Below are 25596 nucleotides of genomic sequence, written 5' to 3'. Positions count from 1 at the left end.
CTGCTACATGGTAAATCATTTACCCAAAGTATCTCCATCAAATGTTGAACTATCCAATGTCTCACTTCCCCACCTCTCCCTTGCTCTCGGCTCCAGATGGATGATGGGAAGAGTATCCGCTACAAGGACCTGTACGCCCTGTTTGAGCACATCCTGGAAAAGAGCATGCGTCTGGAGCAGCGTGACTGGAGCGAGTCTCCTGTCACGGTCTGGGTCAACACCTTCAAGGTGTTCCTGGATGAGTTCATGACAGCGTACAAGCCCACGGACGGCACCATCGGCAAGGTAGGCTCCCAGACCGCTGCTGCTCTACTTTCTACAAGTGGTGTGGTTCATGTCTGTTAGACCAGGGCATGCAGAGCAGCCGTCACTGACCAGTCCCTTTTGCCGGCTCTTCTCCCAGGTTCCCAAACCAGAACGCAAGAAGAGGAGGAAAAAGGAAAGCGATATTGTAAGTCTCATCCAGAAACAACCATCATCGAGTATTTATTTTGTTCTTGTCTCCTGCAGTAAATGTTGTGACAGATGTCAGATGAGCGGTGCTTGTGTCTGTGGCAGGTGGAGGAGCATAACGGGCACATGTTCAGGTCCACCCAGTACAGCATCCCCACCTACTGCGAGTACTGCTCCTCCCTTATCTGGATGATGGACCGCGCCTGTGTCTGCAAACGTGAGCGCGCACACACATGCATAACTACTCTGAAACACCCTTCCACTCTTACTTTATTTATCCCACTTGTTTCTAAGTGTCATAATCAGATGACCTTCTGCTCGTCTCTAATAAACCCATCTTCCATCTTGGAACAGAGCCTCTATACCAGCCCTAATGGCATCTTCATCTCTGGGTGTAGCTACATGCTACACGTCTCCCCAGCCTGCCTGCAGCTCTGTTATCAACCTTAGCTCGTCTTCCTGGTCTTTGACTGACTGGCGGGCGAATGCCAGATGTTTTTACAGCTGGTAAAGAGGTTAGAACCGGCTCTGAGTCTGTGCTCTTCTCCTTCCTCCAGTGTGTCGCTACGCGTGCCACAGGAAGTGCTGCTCCAGGATGACCAGTCAGTGTAGTAAAAAGGTAGGAGGGAAATTTTAGTTTATATACGATACGTTATCACTGTTAATAAATGTTACATATTCATAGTGTATAGCCAACATTTTATACCTTGGACAGCAATCTCAATGGCTGTCAGTGACGCATGTATGTACGTGCATGCATGCATGCATGCATGTGCGTGTGTGTGTGTGTGTGTACGTGTACGTGTGTGTGTGTGTGTGTACGTGTGTGTGTGTGTTCAGTACGACCCAGAGCTGTCTTCCAGGCAGTTTGGAGTGGAGCTGTCTCGTCTGACCAGCGAGGAGAGGACAGTGCCTCTAGTGGTGGAGAAGCTCATCAACTACATCGAGATGCACGGCCTGTATACAGAGGGCATCTTCAGGAAGTCTGGCTCCACCAATAAGATCAAGGAGCTCCGGCAAGGCCTGGACACGGGTATGGTTAAGGTTAGGGTTAGGGTTAACAGGGTTCTCAGCCAGCCATGTTTATTCGTGGGATCATTAAAGGTTGAGCGCCCTGACCTCCTCCCCCTTTCTGTGTCAGATGTGAACAGCATGAATCTGGACGACTACAACATCCACGTCATCGCCAGCGTGCTCAAACAGTGGCTCCGCGACCTCCCCAACCCCCTGATGACCTTTGAACTCTACGAGGAGTTCCTGAGAGCCATGGGTAAGGACATCCATCCTGACTGACTGGATCCTGGCTTTTCAAGGAACTGGCTATCTGTAGTGGTGTAGCAAGAATGGATGGCTTTGACAGATCTAGCCAGGGTGGCTTTTTTCATGGCATCAGCATGTTCTGCAGCAAGCTGAACTGTTCTTCAGTGTTCGTCTTCGGCAGAAACCTTGAGAGTGTGTGTGTTGGCAGCGGCCTGTTGCTGAAGTGTTCTGAATGGTTGCTCCTCTGCAGGCCAGGCAGACAGGCGGGACGAGGTCCGGGGGGTGTACGCTGTGATCGACCAGCTCAGTAGAACACACCTCAGCACCCTGGAGAGGCTCCTCTTCCACCTGGTCAGGTACGGCACCAGGGACAACAGCCCGCTGAATCAGGGTATAAGCAGTTGCAAATGAGGGTACTGAAAATGGGTTATTTGGGAGCAGAGTAACGTTTTATGTAAGTGAATGTTGTGGAATCCATCATCCAGTATCATAGTGTGTCTCTGTTGTCCCTGTTGTAATGTATTGTGTTGTTACGTGATGTGCTGTTGTGTGTAATGTGGTCATGAATCTGTGAAATGTTGATATACTAATACATTGCATGTGCTGCATGATTGAGTAACTCACACTATGCAGTAAATTGTATTTGCCTAACTTTTTAGAAAGGTCTGACCAGGGACTGGGGTTGCAAATTAGCCTATTGGCTAAAAACCTTTTATGCAACACATCTACAACATTATCTATGTATGTAATAATGTGCGCTGCATTGTCCCTGACAAATAAACAAATACATTTAAAAAATAGCATATCAGTTACTACAAAGATCTCTAATGTGTGTGCGTGTGTGTATCTATGCGTGTATGTGTGTGTGCATGCGTGTATGTGTGCGTGCGTGCACGTGTGTGTGTGCACGTGTGTGTGTGTGCACGTGTGTGTGTGCACGTGTGTGCACGTGTGTGTGTGCGTGCACGTGTGTGTGTGCGTGCACGTGTGTGTGTGTGTGCGTGCACGTGTGTGCGTGCACGTGTTTGTGCACGTGTGTGCACGTGCGCGTGCGCGTGTGTGCGTGCGTGCACGTGTGTGTGTGTGCACGTGTGTGTGTGCACGTGTGTGTGTGCGTGCACGTGTGTGTGTGTGCACGTGTGTGTGTGTGTGTGTGTGTGCACGTGTGTGTGCGTGCACGTGTGTGTGCACGTGTGTGTGTGTGTGCACGTGTGTGTGTGCGTGCACGTGTGTGTGTGTGTGCGTTTGCAGAATCACTTTGCAGGAGGAAACCAACAGGATGTCTGCCAACGCCCTGGCCATCGTGTTCGCCCCCTGCATCCTGCGCTGCCCTGACACCACCGACCCCCTGCAGAGTGTCCAGGACATCAGCAAGACCACCGCGTGAGACTCCCTGACCTCTCCTGACCTCACAACACAGCCAGCCTTTCCTCTCCTGACCTCACAGCCAGCCTGACCTCTCCTGACCTCACAGCCAGCCTGACCTCTCCTGACCTCACAGCCAGCCTTTCCTCTCCTGACCTCACAGCCAGCCTGACCTCTCCTGACCTCTCCTGACCTCACAGCCAGCCTGACCTCTCCTGACCTCACAGCCAGCCTGACCTCTCCTGACCTCACAGCCAGCCTTTCCTCTCCTGACCTCACAGCCAGCCTTTCCTCTCCTGACCTCACAACCAGCCTTTCCTCTCCTGACCTCACAGCCAGCCTGACCTCTCCTGACCTCACAGCCAGCCTTTCCTCACCTGATCTCACAGCCAGCCTTTCCTCTCCTGACCTCACAGCCAGCCTTTCCTCACCTGATCTCACAGCCAGCCTTTCCTCTCCTGACCTCACAGCCAGCCTGACCTCTCCTGACCTCACAGCCAGCCTGACCTCTCCTGACCTCACAGCCAGCCTGACCTCTCCTGACCTCACAACCAGCCTTTCCTCTCCTGACCTCACAGCCAGCCTTTCCTCTCCTGACCTCACAGCCAGCCTGACCTCTCCTGACCTCACAGCCAGCCTTTCCTCTCCTGACCTCACAGCCAGCCTTTCCTCACCTGACCTCACAGCCAGCCTTTCCTCACCTGACCTCACAGCCAGCCTTTCCTCTCCTGACCTCACAGCCAGCCTGACCTCTCCTGACCTCACAGCCAGCCTTTCCTCTCCTGACCTCACAGCCAGCCTTTCCTCACCTGACCTCACAGCCAGCCTGACCTCTCCTGACCTCACAGCCAGCCTTTCCTCTCCTGACCTCACAGCCAGCCTTTCCTCACCTGACCTCACAGCCAGCCTGACCTCTCCTGACCTCACAGCCAGCCTTTCCTCTCCTGACCTCACAGCCAGCCTTTCCTCTCCTGACCTCACAGCCAGCCTGACCTCTCCTGACCTCACAGCCAGCCTTTCCTCACCTGACCTCACAGCCAGCCTTTCCTCACCTGATCTCACAGCCAGCCTTTCCTCTCCTGACCTCACAGCCAGCCTTTCCTCTCCTGACCTCACAGCCAGCCTTTCCTCTCCTGACCTCACAGCCAGCCTTTCCTCTCCTGACCTCACAGCCAGCCTTTCCTCTCCTGACCTCACAGCCAGCCTTTCCTCACCTGACCTCACAGCCAGCCTGACCTCTCCTGACCTCACAGCCAGCCTGACCTCTCCTGACCTCACAGCCAGCCTGACCTCTCCTGACCTCACAGCCAGCCTTTCCTCACCTGACCTCACAGCCAGCCTGACCTCTCCTGACCTCACAGCCAGCCTGACCTCTCCTGACCTCACAGCCAGCCTGACCTCACCTGACCTCACAGCCAGCCTTTCCTCTCCTGACCTCACAGCCAGCCTGACCTTTCCTGACCTCACAGCCAGCCTTTCCTCTCCTGACCTCACAGCCAGCCTGACCTCTCCTGACCTCACAACACAGCCAGCCTGACCTCTCCTGACCTCACAGCCAGCGTGACCTCTCCTGACCTCACAGCCAGCCTTTCCTCTCCTGACCTCACAGCCAGCCTGACCTCTCCTGACCTCACAGCCAGCCTTTCCTCACCTGACCTCACAGCCAGCCTGACCTCTCCTGACCTCACAGCCAGCCTTTCCTCTCCTGACCTCACAGCCAGCCTTTCCTCTCCTGACCTCACAGCCAGCCTGACCTCTCCTGACCTCACAGCCAGCCTTTCCTCACCTGATCTCACAGCCAGCCTTTCCTCTCCTGACCTCACAGCCAGCCTTTCCTCTCCTGACCTCACAGCCAGCCTTTCCTCACCTGACCTCACAGCCAGCCTGACCTCTCCTGACCTCACAGCCAGCCTGACCTCTCCTGACCTCACAGCCAGCCTGACCTCACCTGACCTCACAGCCAGCCTTTCCTCACCTGACCTCACAGCCAACTCATGACACAGACAGCTTCATCACGTCACACTATAAGTCTTACATTTTATTTAGCTTTTATCTAAAGAGAGAAAGAATTGAGATGTTATTGTTGCACTGTAGTAGTTTATGCTCACTGTGTCTGAGACTGGTAGCTGAGATGCGGTTACATATGCAAAAATGCAGGCTAATAGTAAAGTCTCAGTCCTGTTCTGTAGGGTTGTGTGTGACTGTCGCCCTGTCCTCCAGGTGTGTGGAGCTGGTCATTAACGAGCAAATGAGCAAGTACAAGGCGCGTCTGAAGGACATCAGCAGTCTGGAGTTTGCTGAGAACAAGGCACGGAGCCGTCTTTCCCATCTCAGGAGGACTATGGTAGGACTGCACCTTGTTACACAATATAACCACCAACTCTGTAGCTCAGCACAGCTCTGGAGGACGATTTAACTCACCCTCTTTTTCTGAATCCCATATTCCTGTCACCTGTCAGTCTGTGTTTGGGACTCCCAGACCTAACTAGCTGGATATGCAAACTGCAGACTATGACTGAAACATCATCACTATCCCAGTGAACCCATACTGATCCATACTGATCCAACCACATTGACATTGAAGTGTTTCCCAACCACCTTGGGGTGTTCATGTAAATCAGCTGAAGGGTATTTGCTACCCCTCTGCCTACCTACCCCTCTGTCTACCTACCCCTCTGTCTACCTACCCCTCTGCCTACCTACCCCTCTGCCTACCTACCCCTCTGTCTACCTACCCCTCTGCCTACCTACCCCTCTGCCTACCTACTCCTCTGTCTACCTACCCCTCTGTCTACCTACCCCTCTGCCTACCTACCCCTCTGTCTACCTACCCCTCTGCCTACCTACCCCTCTGCCTACCTACCCCTCTGCCTACCTACCCCTCTGCCTGCCTACCCCTCTGCCTGCCTACCCCTCTGCCTGCCTACCCCTCTGCCTACCTACCCCTCTGCCTACCTACCCCTCTGCCTGCCTACCCCTCTGCCTGCCTACCCCTCTGCCTACCTACCCCTCTGCCTACCTACCCCTCTGCCTACCTACCCCTCTGCCTACCTACCCCTCTGCCTACCTACCCCTCTGTCTACCTACCCCTCTGCCTACCTACCCCTCTGTCTACCTACCCCTCTGCCTACCTACCCCTCTGCCTGCCTACCCCTCTGCCTGCCTACCCCTCTGTCTACCTACCCCTCTGCCTACCTACCCCTCTGCCTGCCTACCCCTCTGCCTGCCTACCCCTCTGCCTGCCTACCCCTCTGCCTGCCTACCCCTCTGCCTACCTACCCCTCTGCCTACCTACCCCTCTGCCTACCTACCCCTCTGTCTACCTGCCCCTCTGCCTACCTACCCCTCTGCCTACCTACCCCTCTGCCTACCTACCCCTCTGTCTACCTACCCCTCTGTCTACCTGCCCCTCTGTCTAACTGCCCCTGTCCCCAATGTCATTGCAGGGCAAGGGCCGCGTGTGGGGGAGCGGCCACACCCCCGCCCCCCCGCTCAGCCCCCAGGTCCCGGTGGAGCAAGGGGGGCCGGGGGGGGCTGCGGGCGGGGGGGCGGAGCTGGACTTGGCGGAGCAGCAGGCAGACCTGCTGCAGGAGGAGAGGATCCTCAGCCAGCACATCGAGAGTCTGCAGAAGGAGAAGTACGAGCTCCTCTTCCGACTCACCTCCAGTACACTTCCATCCCTGTTTTTGTCTGTTTTGTCATGTTTGCCAGCTGGACTGCCTCTACTGTGTGTTACCTGTGCTTTGTGTAACCTGTATTCTGTGTTACCTGTACTGTGTATAGCCTGTGCTGTGTTACCTGTACTGTGTATAGCCTGTGCTGTGTGTAACCTGTACTGTGTATAGCCTGTGCTGTGTGTAACCTGTACTGTGTATAGCCTGTGCTTTGTGTAACCTGTATGCTGTGTTACCTGTACTGTGTGTAACCTGTGCTGTGTATTATCTGTGTAGGGAGGAGCTGACATATGAGATGTTGGTGCTGGAGCCGCGAGCGTCTGATGATGAGACAGAGGCCTCCATCGGCAGCTCTGAGAACCTCCATGCCCCCTCCACCTCCTCCGACTGCGGCACGTACCGATCCAGGAAGTTGGACGGCAAAATCCGGCGCACCCTTAAACACCAGCCCGACTCTGTGGACTCCACCTCCTCTGTCTCCTCCTCCATCTCCTCCTCCTCCTACCACCCCTCCTCCTCTCTGTCCTCAACCGTCCCTCCATCTCCTCTCTACCGGGTCCGCTCCTCGTCCTCCGGCCCGCTGCTCTCCTGCTCCCTGGCCACGCCCCTGCCGACGGGGGAGGGAGACCCCAGGGCGGTGAAGAGCCGCCTCAGACTGAGCAGGAGCTCCCCCCGGGACGAGGGCCGCAGCAGGGACGCCCACCTCTCCTCCCCGCCCCAGCAGCTGGTCCTGTATGGAAGCAACGAGTTCATGGTGTGAGCTTAGGACAGGAGGGCCGTGCTCTGGTCCCTTCGTGGTGGAGGAAGCTAGGATTGGAGAGGGGCTGGTAGGGCTGCAGGTGACGCCCCCGTCAGCGGGTCACGCTCTCCTCAGCCCTCCTGCCTTCAGCCTCGGGGGCCCCTCAAGACCCAGGTGCATTGTGGGATTTCTGTGCTGGACAGGAGAGAGCTCTGAGGAGGTGAGGGGTGGGAGGGAGATGGAAGGATGGAACATTGAGACGGTAAGATGGCTACAGACTGGGGAGAAGTAGGAGAAGAGAAGTGGCTTTGGGCTTTACACTTCTTCTTGATGGAGGTCCAGAGGGTTAGACAGTAGACTAACCAGACAGAGACACTGCCAAAGTAACAGCACCCTCTGCTGAGCAGAAGGACTGGCAATCAAACAGACTGAACACTCCATTGAAGAGTACAAGAGCATTTTGGTCATTTGATACTACTCTTCTGTCAGCTTCCACGTTTACACAGTCCAGCCTGTCAAGGCTGCATGCTCCTTCATTTAACATTTTCCTATACTGTATCTGTTAAGAGACTGTTGAAATATAAAAATGTGTACAATTATATTAGTATTGCTGTTGTTCTTATTATTATTAATTATGTTGTTGAGTAAACATTGTACATAGAAATAAACTTCAGTGCTGCTGCATCGTCTGTGGTAGATATATCTATCTCCCAGCAGGAGGTGAACTTGATATATCCATCTCTGAACTTTATGGGATTCAAGTTTTGTTTTTTCCTGTTTATGTTTAAATGAACAAAACCACTTGTGTTCAGTTGGTGCCATTATTCTAACTGGTGGAGTCTGACTCTACTGCCTCTACTGGTGGAGTCTGACTCTACTGACCCCTCATCAGTGCAGCAATGGCCATGGTCAGGAGTCAGGGGTCATCAGCCATAACATGCAATGTCTTTCCCACCACTGACTGGGTGGCCACAACCCTCTGGTCTGTTCTGAGACCCCAGGGTTAGCCAGTCTGAGACCCCAGGGTTAGCCAGTCTGAGACCCCAGGGTTAGCCAGTCTGAGACCCCAGGGTTAGCCAGTCTGAGACCCCAGGGTTAGAGTTAGCCGTCAGGACTTGAAGCTTTTTGGATGTCTTGTTATTGGTTTGTTTCTTGTTATTTTCTATTGCCATTTTTTCTATCAATGTTATCATGACTTGGCATGGTAATGTTTAGTTGAGATGTAAGCCAATAATGTTTGTGTGTGTGTGGCTATAATGTGAACATTTACTTTCCCAACAGATCATGTTCTGTCCATCCTCAGAAACACACACACAAACACACTGCAGCCATGTGTGTCTTGCTCCATTGGCCAAATCGCTCACCTCTGTCAATCATGTGCTAGGTGTTTACACAAGTTAAATAACATTGTCTCCATCCAAGGTTGGGCTTGAAGAAGTAGAATTTTAGAGTACGATCATGCAACTCGATAAGCTTTAGATATAAAAAGCTGTGTCTGTTTCAGCCGTCCATTCTATCTGGCTCTACTATCAACTATCAATGGTACAGTACTCTACATGAATCATGACTTTCTCTGTCCTTAAAGTATCTATACCCACTGTGCAATATCCTATCTACTGTACATCCTTTAAGGATTTTATATCTCAACACCTGTGCTTGCCCTGTATATGAGAGAAGACAGTATTTAGTGGTTTGACAGTACAGTAACTGCTCGTCATAGTACTACAGTAAGCAACAACAAGGACCAAGATTACAGCTTCAGTGGCCTCTTTTCCAGGCAGGTCTTCATATCTTATAAACTCACGGGCTCGTCACAATCCCACCTCATACGGATCAAGTCTTAGTCGTGTCATTTAGATTCTCAACCTTTTCTAGGATGAGTGGAGACTTGTTGCTATAGTTACCTCTTATCTACATGATGAAGACGGACACTTTTCACAACCAAGTTGGGTTGTACGGAAGAGCCGCAACCCAGAGAGTGAAGCACTAGGTGCGTTCGACTTCATGCAGCGCCGGCGTCGCCTGCAGCCCGGCTGACTTGAAGCAGCCAATGGCATTCTCAACTTCAAGGGAGCCGGCTGCAGCCGGCTGTCGGCGCCGCCGGTGCTGCATGAAGTCGAACACACTTAATGTAAGGCATTGGAGCATGGGAAATGTAGTCCATCCAGTCCATTGGAGCATGGGAGATGTAGTCCATCCAAACTGGTCCAATACCCTCTATGGAAAGAAAAGATGACATTTTGTAGTGATTCAAGTTGGCAGCGGCCAAGGCATTCTGCTGTTGTGAATGTACCTATCACTGGCATGCTCTGCTTTATATACATGTTTGTTTTTCCTTGAATACACAGGATGTATATTGTATTTATGATCATGTTTTAGATTGTACATTGAAATAATGCCTGTTATAAAAGGATATATTATCCTGTGTATGACTCATATGATTAACCATGTCCAACGGTGTAACAGATCATGATTGTTCTGTCATACTTGTGCTAAAACAGCAAAAATCCAACTTGAGCTTTGTATCTGTTAGTGTGTGCTTCTCTGGACACAGTTGTATGTATAAGGTGCAATTTGTGTAGTTTTTTTTAAAGATACAAAGTCTATGGTTGTAAAAAATAAAAGAAAAAAAATGAATTTATGAAAGAAAAAGCTTATTAAAAAAAGCTAAACCGGAGTCAAAGTGATATGAATTGTAATTTATTTCTGGCAATATTGTCACGTAGAGAGGTATAGTATTATTAAGATGTGGATTACCAACACCCTTGTCTACTCGCAACATTGAGCCCTCGGTGTAATACCCAATAACTCAGGCCGACACAGACGTAGCAAACAACAGACTATCTTTTATTTAACACAATTCATTTAAAGATCCTGTAAAGTGGAATTGAAAATTAGTTTTAAGTTTACCACACCACAGAAGAATGTGCGGTGGCCCTGAAGTGCAAATCACACACACTAACATGAGTGCATCCCCCAAATACGAGTCAACTCCCCCCAAATAGGATGACTTGCTCTCCTCCCCCCAATACAAAGACACGCTCCACCAAAATGGAAACGACATTACATTAACTCAAAAACGGAAAGGGTAGGTACAACACTTCGTCACTGAATGGATGCTGTAACTAACAAGAAATTGATCGACAGAAGTACAAAATGCAATAGCCTGGCAGAGTTACGTGCACCAGGACATTTGTTAGGCTATCGAAGCATGTAGCAAGTAGTAGGCTACTTATGCAAAAGTATAAATTGCATGTTAAACGTCAAAATCGATAGCGAAACAACCATCCTGGTCCACGTAACTCTGTCATTACCATGAAGTTGATCGTTTTGGTTGGAAGAAAAGAAGAAAAACATTTGTGTTAACAATTCAGAGTCATGACTTGCACTACTCTTTATTTTAATCAGGGACATTCCTATGAAATAATCTTAGATATGCTGTTAACGTTTCACAACATTAAAATAAGTAGCCTATGCGCACGCTAAAAACAGTTGAAGGAAGCAGGACTTTTCTGAAGAAAAAAATAATAGTCAACAACAGAAGAACGAAATGCCACAATGACAGAGTTACGTAATAATGTGTTGTTTACTACCCATCCAAATTCGAATGTAAAAAAAACACCGACAAGTACCGGTATGTTAAATTAGGCTTTGAAATCGTGAGAAAATCATCAGTCTTCTCTACTTGACTACTACTTGGCTACTCGCAATGTTTTTATGATCAGTGACCTATGCACTTTGTAAAGCTCTCTCTTGGAAGTCGCTTTGGATAAAAGCGTCTGCTAAATGAATAAATGTAAATGTACTTGAGACTGGGGGGCGTGTCGCCCGAAAGAGCTTCAACTAATGTAAATGTAAGGAAACCACAGAGGTAGATTATCGTAACCATATAATAACTGTGTAACACAAATATGCAGTATATAAGTAGTTAACTGTGTAAACATTGTAAATATATATTTAGTAGATTTACCCTAAATATATGCATTAATTGTAAACCTTACAGAATTTAGCAACAACAGCAACACTAGCTAAATCAATTTCAGATATCACAACAGACCTACCTGCAGTCTCTGAGTGTTTTATATGTTAATTACTTTGTATTTCCAGCTGAGTAACAGAATGCAACCGTCTGTGATCTGACGTTTTTTTAGCAACATTCTCAGCCCTTAAATCGCTAATGTTACACACCGTGGACGTGCACTCACAACCGACCACATTTTTTGGGCACTGAAATAAAGACATATCATTTCATTTCTTCTTTATTGCCTTTATTTCATTTTAAGATGCTGCCAAGTGCGCTTTGCGGCCGTGGGATGCACGTGAACATGATATTTGATTAAATTAGCCTACATTCCACCCCTTTTTCACCTGTAATATTAACGGACAGTGTGGTTAAATGTTAAACGTAGGCCTATGGACTAGGCTACTGCATTCAAACGTATGCATTGACTCGGCCATCAATTGTCTCCCACGCCAATTGTCTCTCTGCTGCTACACCCGTGTTGCTTTTTTTCTGGAATATGTGCTCAGATTCACCATAAATTAACACTTCTGAAGTGGGGTGAAGTAGGATGACGTTTTTTGTAGCCGAGTGGAGTTCCATTGATGTTGGCTTAAATAGACCTCATTCACGCGTTTAACTCCGAGTGGACATATTCCCAGTTGATTTAACTCTTTCAAATCAGCTGTTCTGGAACCGAAAAGTCAGAGTTTCACATTTTAAGGTGTAACTCTCCAAGACAGTTACATAAGGTAAATAAACTCAGAGTTCAGGGTTAGGTTCACAGTTTGTTAAACCCGCTTTCTGGAATATCCCCCTATTCACCGAATGACAAAAAGAAAGTTATTTTAGGTTTTGTTTGAAACAAAACGAAAGTTTACGTTTGTAGGCGTTGTTTACCAGAGTCATAACGACAGAATACTTATTTCATTTGATAATAGGTCCGTCTTGACGTCGTCATGCAGTCGGTAAGATCCGTATTTTTTTCTGAAAGAGAATGATTTAGACCTGTTGAATATAACATATAACATGATGTTTTACAATAGCCTATACACGTTCTACATATTTTATAGGCCATTAATAGGCCTACAGGACCCGTTTCCCAGACATACATTAAGTCCTAAAGTAAGAATGTTTATGAAGATCTCCATCAGGATAGGACTGAGCTCAGTCCATGTCTGACAAACTGCCATAAAGCTGTTTACATAACCCTTTAAAACTTTATTATTTTGAATAACAGACTAACATTTTAAATTACATTTTTCTAATAGGCTAATGGAGTAATTTCAGGGGATCATACAATTGTATTCTTTGATTTGGAGACTACTGGTCTAGGTAGGTGATTTTACAGATGGGACGGTTTTAGTCAAACTGTCGGATTTTACGCCGTGGCTACACCAAGCACTGAAATGTTGCCTTGCGGACGCAGTGTGGACTCAGCAGAGTTCTAATACATTGTAAGCAATGAGAGTGGCTACACCAGACGCGAAAACGAAATTTCCGTGCGGAAATTTCCGTGCGGAAAATGTATAAATAGACTGGCTTCTATTTTAATTATTTTCCGCAAGGTTTGCGTGGTCCTTTTTACATAGAGTCTGGTAAACAAACACAGAAAAACAGATAACGGATTCATCTTAAATGTAAATCTTTGGCTACACCAAGCGCGGAGTAAATTCAGTTTCCGCGTCTGGTGTAGCCACTCTCATTGCTTACAACGGATTAGAACTCTGCTGAGTCCACACCGCGTCCACAAGGCAACATTTCTGCGCTTGGTGTAGCCACGGCGTTAAGGATATAAAAGTAAGGCAAATCTGTCTTGATTCACACTAAGACTTGTAGTGTGAAGAGTATAAACATCCTTCTCTCTCCTCCTCCTTCCTCTCAGACATTGCAGCATGTGACATCGCCCAGCTGTCAGCCATCAGTGGAGGGAGGAGCTTCAACATGTACACTCTCCCTCGCTGCAGCTTCTCAGATGGAGCGTCTAGAGTCAGCGGGCTCACCGTCCTCGACCACACTCTGCTTCTCCATGGCCGACCAGTGGACACGCTGCCCCTCAGAGAGGCCCTCTCCTCCTTCATCACCTTCCTCCGGTCCTTCCATCGACCCCTGCTGACAGCCCACAACGCCAAACGCTTTGACTGCCCCATCCTGGCCAGGGCTCTGGAGGAATGCAGCCTGAGGCAGGAGTTCCTTCAGGTGGCGTCTGGTTTCCTGGATACCTTACAGATGAGCAGGGATCTCACTCCCGGGCTGGAAAGGTACTCGCAGGTCTTCCTGGTTCAGTTTTTTCTCGATAAGTCCTACGAGGCCCATAATGCAATAGAGGATGTCAAAGCCCTGCAGGAGTTGTTTCACACCTGGAGACCCAGTGAAGAGATGGTGCTCAGGTTCAAGTTCCCCCTGCAGCAGGTGTTACATACTCCTGAGAGAGTTAGACCCTGACAGGGGCGCAGGTTTGATTTCAAATGTGGGTATGGACAGCTTTTTGGATGCGGCCATTAAATGTAATGTTCTTAATAAACAGTGTATGTAGTGTATATAATGAAACCTAGAACCCTGGTCATTGACTCGTGCACTTGGTTAGACTACAGGAGGTCAAAGTGAAACAGACCAAATGCTTTTGTTCTGTTGTCAAACAAGGACTAACTAGTTTTCAAAATGTAATATAGTTTTGTATTAGATATTTTCTAATTTGAACAGGATTTGTAACACAATTTGGTCATGACACATTGCTGTTCAATCATGTTGGCATATACAAATGTACCTAAATAAAAAACAATAATCAAATCAGTGACGTCAATTCACTTATGTTATTTGAAAGTTACACCCACTAATGCTGATGTTTAAGTTCTGTTAATGAGGAAATTATAAATGAATGTAAAACATTTTACGTTTTACAGTTTGGGACGAAGTGATTGACCGTGCCTTAAACTCAGAAGATTCTGATTGGACACTGAACCGAGTGGAACGCAGTTGAGGACAGGAAGGTAGATCGAATGAGGAATGAAAGCGTGGCGAACTGTTTAAAATCTAAGAAGGGTGCATTTGGAGATACTGAATCAATTTGATGAGGATTAGAATTTGGAGATGTTTCCTATCAAAGTCGAAAATGTGGTGTTCTTTGACTTGGAGACAACAGGGCTTGGTGAGTTTTTATTTTTATTTGTAGATTTAAATAATGTGAAATTTGCGCATTCGCCGTCAGACTCACGCTTTTCGGCAATTTCTCAAGCTCTCAGGCAACACCTTGTATTTCTTACGCATTTCAACCATTTCTCACGCTGAGAAAATGTGGTGAGGGTGAAACTTAATAAAGTTATTGATAAAACTTGAGAGCCCTGATTATGCCTGTACATCTCAGACTCAAACCTACATCCTCGAAGTGCATCGATCTAATAACGTTTCTACTTCAGTAGTTCATTGCCAAGTCGTTGTTCGTTCGTCTGATGATGGAGCTAAAAGTAAACAGAGTTGGGAGACAAAATATGCAGTCCGAGGTCACACAGTGAAAGTGAAAATACAGTAACATAAGTGACAAGTTAACAATAGATAATGGGAGTAAGTATTCATGTGCTCCCTTTGAGAGGTCGCAGTCTGTCTCATCATGACCACTCAGAATCCCCTCATCCAGGATGAGGACTTTCTAAAGACATCAAGTCACTTCTTGCAAGAGCCATATGCTGACTTTTGTATGTTTTGATTAATAGCCCGTTGTTTTTGCTGTTATAAATTATCCTGAAAACTACTTCAACAGTTTGTTTTGAGAAACAACTTGGCATCAAAACCATAAAAAAAGGAAACATAAGTTGTCTGTGTGTTAAGTGTTTCTGGTCTGTGCTCAGGTCTGAGCTGTGAGATCGTCCAGCTGGCGGCGGTGAGTGGTGCTCACTCCCTCAGCCTGTACTCCGTCCCCCGCTGCAGGGTGCAGCCCCGGGCCGCCGCAGTCACAGGCTTCAGGGTCCGGAGACACAAGCTGTACCTCCATCGCAAGCCGGTCTTGACCAACTCTCTCAGAGAGGTTCTCGTATCCTTCATAGCCTTCCTGCGCATGCTCCAGCGGCCTCTCATCATCGGCCACAACATCCGACGCTTCGACTGCCGGGTGCTGGCCAGAGCGCTGGACGAGTGTGACCTCAGAACTGAGTTTGTGTCAGTGATTTCTGGTTGCTTGGACACTCTGCCGCTAGCGAGAGAGCTTTTGAAGGATGCTGGTCTGCAGAGCTTCCGCCAGGAGGCGCTAGTGAGGACAATCCTGGGTGTCTCCTACAAGGCCCACGATGCTCTGGAGGATGTCAGTGCGCTGCAGATGCTCTACACAGCGCTGGAGCCCACACCAGAGCAGGTCCTCAGACATGCCTTCCTCCTGGAGACCACGGCTGGCCCTCCAGCCAGGAAGCTGCCCTGCTCTAACACTGAGGGCCCATTTAAACTCACAGGACAGCGCCCCCTGTGGGAGCATCTAAGACAAGCTGTCACGATTTCAGAGGTGCAGAAAGAGGCTTCTGGCACGTGAAGGTCCAGAAAGTTGGAGAACTTACAGTGTTGTTCTCTCTCTGCTTTCCTCTACTTCGCTGGTCAGAAAACACAAGATGGCTGCCTCCCCCCCCCAGGAGGAGAGTGCACCTCTCTAACTGGAGATGAAGAGGGGGAGAGATCCACCCATCACTAACGCTAACCCAGCACGGTTGAACAGCGACCCCTCTGTTAGATTCTCAGGGCCATGGTGAAGAATCATTGTGTTATATTGTTTTAGCGTGAGCCTGAAATACATATTTTAAAATATTGGAAATAAATTTATTTTATTGCAATGCTTTTATTCTTATTATTTGGAAATGTGGAAAAGTTGTTATGTGGAAAATCAGGTGCTGTGTGACGTTGCAGGTGAACAGCTGTGTGTTCAGGGCCCAAGGACTTGCAGAGAATAATATATAAGCGCGTAGATGCAGAGTGGAGCTGCCCTGAGCGATGAAGACAGGGATCTTGCGAGCAGGCACTGTACTACATCAAAACTGCCTGCGTTAACGAAACACACACAAACTCCAATTAGGTCAACACTGAATTAACTTACCAACATCTTAATCACTAGCTCTATTATGGGCACTGCGCTAGGTAATATTAAAGACTAAAATCAAGCATTTAGACTAACATTTATTACAGCAGTGTAGCGGGGTTTGCTCGTTTAAGATTAGCAATACTTAATTTATAATAAAGTATGTAGTTCTTGGGGGCACCACCTCTTATGTGTTAAAGGGACAGAGGAAACCTTATTGAATAATAGCCTTCGTAATAATCAGTCCAATCTTAAGTAGTGAATTTCTATGAAAGTAGAGCAGATCAGATAACGTGAGGGATAACGCGAGTATTATAAACAATGATTTATTTAAGGAAATGTAATTATAATGAACAAATACCAGAGAAGTTATAGGTTAGTTGAGTTGAAAGTGAGTTGAGTTGAACTGTATACAGTAGGTCCTAAACTATGATGAGGGTTGGTACAAGATGGTAGGTTGAGAGCGCATGGGGAGGGGGGAGGGAGAGAGAGAGATAGGCTTCTGGAGAACAATGGGAGAGTATGTTAACTAATCCTAACGAATGTTAGGTTAAATCATTTGCAAACTAAAATCAAACGTAACAAATTAAATCACAATATGCCAATGTTCACAAGTAAGAAATGTAGCAATATCGCAGTTACTGTTGTCAGTTTGAAGAAGAAGAGTCAAAGTTCCGTTCGTCGTTGTCAAAATCTTTCAGGAATCTTTCTTCAAGTTCCTAGTGGTCCAGTGAGTTGCTGATTGAGAAGGATAGGTCAGATGTGTCGCGAACACTTCCGGTGAATCCTTGAGAAAAAGCCAGTATTGCTTGTGCGTCAAGGTTTTATAATCCTTGAGAAAGGGGGGTATCCTTTTGGAGGTGAACTCTTTGATTGGTCAGTTACTCCCACCTGGGCGTCCATCCTGAGATTGACGTATGGGTGTGAAGTGGTTGATAACTTTTCAGAGTTCAGCTATTTCAAATGTCCATGTATTGCTTATACTTCGAAATATAACAATACAACATTAATAAATGGTTTAGTTTGTAGATTAGAATCATTTTGATATCAAGATTGACTGATTTATCATAACAGGAAAGGAAGTTACATTAAAACATCAAATTATATCAACACAGCATTAAAGGGAAAGCATATAACATAACATATATGCATATAATATAACATATTATAACACATCAACTACTGTCATTGAAATAGTGTCCATGAGCCATGTAGTCCTTGAGAATATGTTTGTAAATCCAGAAAAGTTAGTTCTTCCTTAAAATCCTTTGTCTCCATACTGTAAGGCCATTTTGGTCTACCTTCTGACCCCATGCTGGGCCAGAAGCTTTGAAGCTCCTGCTCTGGAGATAAGGACAAGGGGGGAAAACCCCCTTTCTCCTTGTCGGGGGTAGGGGAAAGGTGTGATGGTACGTGGTTTGTCTGTTGGCTCTGCTACAGCAGTATTCTTAAATCGTCTTGATTTGTCTGAGTCTGGTTTAACAATGCTTCTATGTCTTGTCTTTTTAGATGTATTATACATGTTTATAATGTATACATTGCTTCTGCTATGTTGTACATTACACCCAGTCTTCATCCTCTTCATCCAGTCTGTTAAATACCACATGTACTGTAATGGAAACATGAGATTGGCTGCACAAGGTCTTTATTAATTCAGGTTAACATGCAGCCATTCTCTGTAGAAATCCATGCTAGTGTTCTAAATGCAAAACCCATGCCCAATCCCTCACTGGAAAAAGATAACATTTGTGATAAAGTCAAACTGTGCAATACAACGCACTTCAAATCAACTAGTATTTTTCAACCAAAATGTTATTAATATTTAATTGCAAACTGACTCTATATAACTAAATATCAGCTGAACCAATTGGCAGAAAAACAAGTTCAGTAACTCATTGTCAGTTCCTTAACCCTTGTGTTATCTTCGGGTCATTCTGACCCATCAGTCATTGTGACCCACCGTCGTATTGCGACAACTTTACCGCATACAAAAACAAAGTGAAGCATTTTCTTTTAACCGTTGGGCTGTCTCAGACCCCCCACATTGCGAAGGTTAAAAGAAAATTATTTTTATTTGTTTTTGTATTGGGTAAAATTGGGTAAACACAACGATGGTTCGTTATGAACCTTTGGGTCATGTGACCCGAAGGCAGCACGAGGGTTAAATACAGTTTTAATTTCATGACAGATCAGTACCCGGAACTGAAGCAAAACAGGGATAGGCCTCAAACAGTTCAACAATCTCAAACCAAAACATAACTTCAGTAGCCGAATATGACTTAATTTGAAACCCCAAGTATTATTTTCCTTACTATTTAATACCGTGGAACTGGTTTTGGACTGACACAGTATGACTCAAACAATACTACAAATAACCAGAAAATGTTTCAATACTTTGTGTCCAGAAGTTTGAGGTACTCTCACTCGTGAATGGCCTTGTGAGTTTATGTTCTAGGAAGACCATACTTCAAGTCTTTTCAGCAATTACTTGAAATGAAAACGCCACTGGCCCTTGTGCAAACATCTTTGTAAACACAACAAAGTAATGTATCAAGTTATATCATACAGTACCAGCACACTCATTTCTGTAATTAAACAGACAATCTATAATTACATAATGTACTGTAGATGCAGCAGTGTGTATTAAGGCATGTATTTATTATTCCTAAACATGCAGGAATCTCAACATATGACATTACCATGTTGGGAAATGAACAGTCGAATATTTAGAGGAAGATTTCTTTGTAGCAAATAATGACATTGGGTTCATTGGGTTCAGAGACTAAACATGCTTAATCATCCCAAAGAGGGGCAGGTAGATACACATTACTGCACCAATGAAAATATATGATCTTCCTACAGTACAGATCATAGATCATGCATGATTTGTGTACCCACACTGGTACACTGGTGCTAATGGATCGCCTTAGCATGATGATGGAGACAGCAAGATAGGTCGATGGGCCTACAGGAGACAGCAGGCCCGGAACATGGTCATTCCAAACTGGGAGGTGATATGCAGGGAGACGCTCTCATTGGCTGAGATAAAGATGACCGTGCCCCTGGTCAGGGTGATGTCAGCGAGCGCTGCAGTGGCTGTGGCCTCCCCCTCGACCACGAGGAGGAGGCCTGCAGAGTCCAGCGGAGCCACACTGTACCTCTTCACAGACGGGGGCACCTGGCGAGGCAGGATAGCAGGACGGAGAGGAAGGAGGAACAGTCAGTAGGGAAGAGGGAAAGGAAGGGAGGAAGAGAGAGAGAAAGCAGAGGGAAAATAAGCTAATAATACCAACTTTAGATGGCAGCTTACAGATGACACAGATGACAGTAATAGTTGCTCATGGTTTTGGTGAACAATAAAAGTGATGAAGCATCCTTTATTTGACCGTTGATGTTGCAAGAAAATTTTGCTGATCCCACCAATTGGATTAAAAGAAAAAAGTAGACAGCAACAGCTCTCCATATAACATTGGGAAATTATGTAATAAAGTACCACAATTAGTAAATTATTAGAAATACATAAATACTTTCAAGGCCTTTGAACGGAGCCAGTTTGAAATAGTTGAGTTGTATCTACTGTTTCTCCCTCCCCCCTCTGGTGTACCTGTATCCTCATGACGGTGAAGTCAGGGACGGGGGGGTCATAGAGGAGGATGTTGGGGTCGGAGGGGTCGGATACAGAGGGGAAGATCTTGGCGCTCGCTGGGGCGGGGCTGTAGTTCAGCATCTCACACAGCGTCTTGACGTCCATGTACTTGGGCGTCAGTCCGGCGCGCACCGTGTTGTCAGAACACGCCATGCACTCGATACAGTCTGAACAGCACGGGGGACAAACAGGAGGTCGTACATCGCCTTTGATATTGCTGTTTCTGCTAAATGAATAACATGTAATGTAAATGTGGTGTTGTTCTAGATTAGCCTGAGATAGGTCCAGTAGGATGTTTTTTTATTTTCTTAATTTGTATTTGTATATTTTTTGTTTGCTAAATTACTTTATATGTGAAAACAAGAGTTCACATAAGATCTATATCACATCTAATTGCTGAACATATAAAACCATACAACATGCATTCAGTAATATGATGCCAGTACTTGATCAGTAGCATGAAACAGAGTTCAGGTGAAACAGAGGTCAGGTGAAACAGAGGTCAGGTGAGCTGTGTTGTACCTCCACACAGGTATGCGTGAGGCTCGCTGGCTCCCAAAAACATGGCCTCTCCCGGCTCCAGGATCACGCGGTTCAGGAAGTAGATGGAGAAGCAGCCAATGTCTCCAGGGTACTGGGAGTGCAGCCGCAGCAGCAGCTCCCCATTACTGCCCGAGTCCCTCCCGGCCGCCCCTAGGATCACCACACTGCTGGGTTAACATCTGCATCGTGCTGCTACCATGTCGAAGTGTTGAAACTGGTTTCACACTGAATTCTAGGTGAGGATGTACAATACTCTTATTACATATCCAACAATACAAAATTAAGGGTTGACATACTGGATAATGTTGATACAGACCCTGTAGGTTTGGTACTGTACCTTCCTCAGTGACTCTCTTGACGAGCATGTTGAGCTGGTCTACAAACACCTTCTTTTCACAGTTCATCATCCTGGTGAAGCACTTCTTCAAGGCCAGAGAGCTGCAGACTGCATCTCCCATGCTGCTTAGCAACTCTTCAGCTGCTTCATTCCCCACCAAGGCATGGAACTCTGGCACGGCTGGAAAACACACATACTCTATACAACCTTTTTACCTTTTAACACCATTATATAGGATCATACCATTTTTACTTGTTTAGAATATTTCTTAATAGTTAGTATTGGTACTTTCTTTTGAGTTTTATTGTCTGTTATTGCTTCATAAACCCAGATTAGCTGAGTCTAATGCTAGTCTAGTTAACACCCGAGGATGGGACTCACATGTCAGGAAGCTAGTTATCTCCTCCACAGGCCTGAAGCCACACAGGCCCTCAAAGCGCGTGAGGGCAATGGCCATCTCTGGCTTGTGGTTCTTGTCTGGGTAGTGCTCTGGAAACTGAGAATGCAGCCTTGCAGCCAGCTCCTGATGGTGCACCAGCATGGTCAGGGGAATACTCAACATAGTTTCTTATTTGTTTTCAGTAAAAAGAGGAAACTATTGATTTAGATTATATATTTATATTTTATATAAAATACAGTACCTACTACTGTACTATTCCCTATACTTACATTCATTACCTAAAGCATATTTATATATATTAACACAAATGCAATGTTCTAATATGTGCCCAAATGTTTTAACACACTTGGGAAGAACACTGGAGTATTTATCAGCTGTTCTCTTGTGTGGTTCCAGGTCTTACTCTGTTGGGGTGGGCCTGTATGGACAGGGCTGTGTTGACCGATAGGACCTTAAACAGGAAAGGCAGCTGGCCCTGGAACGTGTCTTTGACCTTTGAACCCAGGGTTCCGGGGTAGTCGGCTATCCACTGGCTCAGGGTCCTCTGGGGTATCCTGTTGTCTATGATGAGAGCGTCTCCTTTTGGGTGGGCCCCCATCCACAACTGGAAGAGGTATTTAAAAACAACAGTTGTCCATATTTAGAACCATGGCGTAATGTATTAGGTTGATCACAGTTGTTTACACTGTACAACATAATCCTAAACGGGAGATGACGACCCAGGAGATACTGTAAATACAGCACAACTGACAGAGCAAGAGACTCAGACAAGATCCTGTGGGGCTTTGTGTGTGCACAGGAATCAGTAAACCATTCACTGGTAGAGCCCCTACCTTGTTCCATTGACATGACATGTGCATCAACCTTGATATAGGAATGTTGCCAGGTGGTACTGGATAATTATTTATTTGTAATTACCTCTGCGTATGGTTCGCCATCTTCTATAACAGCTGATGGATCTCCACTCACAACTAGTTTGGCAACTTCACTGTCCAGGCCAATCTTTCCCCACGCATACTTCTGAACCACACAGGATAGTGGAAAGACTGAAAAATAAGTTTGAGTCAAATCTCAAGTTAAAATGAAAATGTTCATTTGAGAATTGTAAAACTGTTATAAACGTTAATGGCCTACTGTCTAACAAAGCGTGCCATTTTTACACGTTCCCTTACATAGGATATTCCGGAATCTAACCCTACCCCTGAATCTCCGTCCATGGAAATCCAAACATAAACACTGAGCCTTAACTGACGTATTGCCGTGTTTCTCAACCTTACTTTGAAACTATAGCTATCCAATCCGGGAGGCTAAACAAATTGTCTGCTCTTCTGAAGATTAGGTTTGCTGTAACAAACGTAGCCTAACAGTTGGCAATCATTCCTACATACTAGATGGTTACGAATCCTCGTTTGGCTACAACGTACACATTTCCTTCGATGCTTTAAGGGCTAGTGGACTTATTACCACGCGCAAAATATTAAATAAATTCAGGGAAGACTTTATAAACGGAAGAATAGGTCTTACCTCTTACTTCCTCCATGGTTGTCAACGTAGTCGACTCGTCACGGCACTACTGACGTCATGAGTGAGATGGGCTTTGTGTTTCCACAATGGTGTCAGCCTTGTTACGGTAGCCTTCATGTTATTAGGTGCGTTCGACATGAACTGCGGCTGCATGAAACGACCGGCGAGAGTTGCCGATTGCAGTAGGGGAGGGGTTAAAAATGCCTCCTTAAAGTCGGACATTCCTGCTTCTCGTAGTTTGCTGCGTTGACATCGGTCATGGCCGATCAAGCGCTGTTTGCTTACTTTACTTTATTTATAAATAAACGTAGTCTTTCCGTTAGTGAAGAGGCGGACTAAAACCCTTTCATCAACATATTTTTAATTCAATTAAACAGTTTGGTCCGGATTTGAGCATTGGCGACACTGAAGGTGTCAGAATAATTACAAAACACGCGTCAAAGTTGTCGTGTGTGAGTCTGGCAAATCATGAAATAGCTGTGTCGTCATTTGAACCCATTCAGTTGCTCTTGAGAAAATGCGCTCGGCTACACAGCCGGCAGTTCTCGAATCGATCTCACGGTACTTTGATGGCTACGTCACAGTGACTTAGCCTTGGCGCCTCTCAAATCGGACAAAAAGTCTAACCAGAATTCACTGTTTCAAGTCTGGTCTTCAATCTACCCAGACAATCCCATGTTACCCCGCTCCTCATCTCCCTCCACTGGCTTCCCATCACGGCCCGTATCATATTCAAGACTCTGGTACTGACCTTCCGAGCGGAGAACGGGACTGCACCCGACTACATCAAGTCTCTCCTCCAGCCTCCTCCCCCCCCCCCCCCCCCGCCCCGCCACCTACGGTCTTCTTCTGACAACCGTCTGGTGGTCCCACCACTCAAGAGCGCCCGGTCCCAACACAAGCTCTTCTCCTGTCTGGCCCCCCAATGGTGGAATCAACTCCCCACCTCCATCAGGAATCCTTCAAGAAAAGGCTCAAGACGCACTTGTTCCAGGAGTACACCGGCACTTAGGAATGCTTGGCTGGACCTGATGTTAGTTTCCTCCAGGATCACCATGACTCGTATTGAGAGACGTGTTGCTCTTGTTGGTTAGTTTCAAATTCTTGTACTCGCTGTGAAATATTTTTACTGTTGATTGTTTTTTCTACAGGTACACTCTTGCACTCTTGTGGGGAGTTTCATGTTGTTCAATTGTAACTTGTTTGCAGCCGGCTGCAGCGCTGCATGAAGTCAGGTCATGACGAACGCACCTAATATTACTAGAGGAAGCAACATTTGTCTTCCAATATGGCGTCCCCATTCATTTCTATGAAAAGTGCTCAGTGGCGCAGTGAGGCAAGCGAGAGCACGAAACTGGACCGCGCCATCTTTCCACTTTCGACTCTTCCGGTCTAGCTTTAACCCTTGTGTTATCTTCGGGTCATTCTGACCCATCAGCCGTGTGACCCACCGTCGTATTGCGACAAATTTACCTCATACAAAAACAAAGTGAAGCATTTTCTTTTAACCGTTGGGCTGTCTCAGACCCCCCACATTGCAAAGGTTAAAAGAAAATTATTTTTATTAGTTTTTGTATTGGGTAAAACTGGGTAAACACAATGATGGTTCGTTATGAACCTTTGGGTCATGTGACCCGAAGGCAGCACAAGGGTTAAACAGTGGCTCTTTTTTTCCCTTGCTCCGAGACCTTGTGCACGCTTGCAACTAGCTGTACACGTCATACTTTGCGACAACCAGTCGCGAGCATAGATTTATATGGTTGCGAGCGTGTGAGCTAAGGCATTGCAGTGGCAGAATGGGGTAGCCTGGTCCTAACCAGACTCTCGTACATTGCATTTGTACAGAGAGTCTGGCCTCGCTCCATTGACAAGCATTGACTTCCTTGTAGGCGGGTACTCTGTTGAAGTTTAAAACTATTGGATCTGCCCAGAGCCACTCTGATCTGCCATAAACAATCGCTAGCGTTCTCCTTAGCCAATTCCTTCACCACTACTGTAACAGAGCTAGCTGCCGTAGCTGGAAAATCAAACTGTTCCCGAACCCCGTGGGGAGGAGGGCCACAACATCATGGCCACCAACAAAACTCAGCAAAACTTGTTCTTGCTCCGGCTTTAGCTGTTGGATATTCTCTGGAACAAATTACCTGTCTCAATTAAGGAATCTGATACTGTTTTGACATTTAAAATTAGGTTAAAAACGTTATTGTTTAGTCAATTCTACGACTGTTAAAGGTAAGTATGTTACTAGTTGGAGGCAACGGGGGACGGGTTGTTTCCATCCTTATTCTATAAGTATAACTTATTTTAGAGTTCTCTTCCCCTGGAACAGATTTCATGTTCCAACCGAGGGGGGCTGTCGCTGTCTTGGTGTGTGGGGCTGCATCAAATTCCCCTTTTTTGCTCTGTTAAATTGCTGCACCAGTCCACACTTGACCGGTGGGGATCTCATTCTATTATGACTGTAACTGTTAGCTGCTCCTGGCATTCTCTAATCCCTGCTCTCCTCTCTCTGTCCCCCCCACACACACATCCCTTGTGGTGTGGGGGGTTTGAGTTGTCAGCACCTGCCTGGTCGTCGGTCGGCCAACGCTGGACCTGGTCG

General features: G+C 46.6%; 4 protein-coding genes across 11 annotated transcripts in view; 3 read left to right on the top strand and 1 right to left on the bottom strand.

Annotated features, from left to right (window-relative positions):
• Positions 1–10168, top strand: part of myo9ab (myosin IXAb) — a 96784-nt gene extending 86616 nt beyond the window's left edge. For all 6 annotated transcript variants that reach the window (XM_062460891.1, XM_062460895.1, XM_062460894.1 and 3 more), the window contains 11 exons: positions 97–285; positions 404–451; positions 559–670; positions 1011–1072; positions 1294–1486; positions 1595–1723; positions 1964–2069; positions 2965–3096; positions 5299–5422; positions 6525–6715; positions 7029–10168. In XM_062460891.1, coding sequence (XP_062316875.1) covers positions 97–285; positions 404–451; positions 559–670; positions 1011–1072; positions 1294–1486; positions 1595–1723; positions 1964–2069; positions 2965–3096; positions 5299–5422; positions 6525–6715; positions 7029–7512 — 1770 coding nt within the window. In that variant the 3' untranslated portion in view covers positions 7513–10168. The remainder of the gene's footprint in view (positions 1–96; positions 286–403; positions 452–558; positions 671–1010; positions 1073–1293; positions 1487–1594; positions 1724–1963; positions 2070–2964; positions 3097–5298; positions 5423–6524; positions 6716–7028) is intronic.
• Positions 10169–12323: 2155 nt separating this feature from the next.
• LOC134021739 (protein PML-like) lies at positions 12324–14278 on the top strand. Its single transcript, XM_062462844.1, has 3 exons — positions 12324–12459; positions 12763–12826; positions 13377–14278. Exons 1-3 carry the CDS (start codon positions 12451–12453, stop codon positions 13934–13936), a joined length of 633 nt encoding a protein of 210 aa, XP_062318828.1. The 5' UTR covers positions 12324–12450; the 3' UTR covers positions 13937–14278.
• A 183-nt stretch (positions 14279–14461) lies between these two features.
• Positions 14462–16303, top strand: plex9.2 (PML-like exon 9.2). 2 transcript variants are annotated; one of them, XM_062462842.1, is made up of 3 exons: positions 14462–14639; positions 15337–15980; positions 16074–16303. In XM_062462842.1, the coding sequence occupies exons 1-3, from the start codon at positions 14582–14584 to the stop codon at positions 16161–16163; spliced, it is 792 nt and encodes a 263-aa protein (XP_062318826.1). In that variant the 5' UTR covers positions 14462–14581; the 3' UTR covers positions 16164–16303. The 2 variants fall into 2 exon arrangements, with proteins under 2 accessions (XP_062318826.1, XP_062318827.1); XM_062462843.1 differs by having other exon boundaries at positions 15337–16303.
• Positions 16304–18171: 1868 nt separating this feature from the next.
• mpi (mannose phosphate isomerase) lies at positions 18172–23141 on the bottom strand. Of its 2 annotated transcripts, none has more exons than XM_062460888.1 (8): positions 22995–23141; positions 22389–22516; positions 21874–22074; positions 21452–21593; positions 21071–21250; positions 20713–20883; positions 20149–20357; positions 18172–19722 (listed from the first exon to the last, which is right to left on the bottom strand). In XM_062460888.1, the coding sequence occupies exons 1-8, from the start codon at positions 23008–23010 to the stop codon at positions 19510–19512; spliced, it is 1260 nt and encodes a 419-aa protein (XP_062316872.1). In that variant the 5' UTR covers positions 23011–23141; the 3' UTR covers positions 18172–19509. The 2 variants fall into 2 exon arrangements, with proteins under 2 accessions (XP_062316872.1, XP_062316873.1); XM_062460889.1 differs by lacking the exon at positions 22995–23141 and adding an exon at positions 22859–22879.
• Between the last annotated feature and the right edge of the window lie 2455 nt (positions 23142–25596).

Source organism: Osmerus eperlanus, chromosome 5 (assembly GCF_963692335.1).
Source record: "Osmerus eperlanus chromosome 5, fOsmEpe2.1, whole genome shotgun sequence".
Taxonomy (NCBI): Eukaryota; Metazoa; Chordata; class Actinopteri; order Osmeriformes; family Osmeridae; genus Osmerus; species Osmerus eperlanus.
Note: the sequence above shows the minus strand (reverse complement) of the source record. Positions and strands in the feature narration are given on the sequence as shown.

Coding starts and splice junctions, on each gene's coding strand:
- LOC134021739 (XM_062462844.1), top strand. Junction 12,827..13,376: donor TTTGGAGACTACTGGTCTAG/GTAGGTGATTTT, acceptor CCTTCCTCTCAG/ACATTGCAGCATGTGACATC.
- plex9.2 (XM_062462842.1), top strand. CDS start 14,582: ATGTTTCCTATCAAAGTCGAAAATGTGGTGTTCTTTGACTTGGAGACA. Junction 14,640..15,336: donor CTTGGAGACAACAGGGCTTG/GTGAGTTTTTAT, acceptor GTCTGTGCTCAG/GTCTGAGCTGTGAGATCGTC. Junction 15,981..16,073: donor AAGCTGTCACGATTTCAGAG/GTGCAGAAAGAG, acceptor TTCGCTGGTCAG/AAAACACAAGATGGCTGCCT.
- mpi (XM_062460888.1), bottom strand. Junction 22,075..22,388: donor ATGGCGAACCATACGCAGAG/GTAATTACAAAT, acceptor TACCTCTTCCAG/TTGTGGATGGGGGCCCACCC. Junction 20,358..20,712: donor TCACGCATACCTGTGTGGAG/GTACAACACAGC, acceptor CGTGCTGTTCAG/ACTGTATCGAGTGCATGGCG.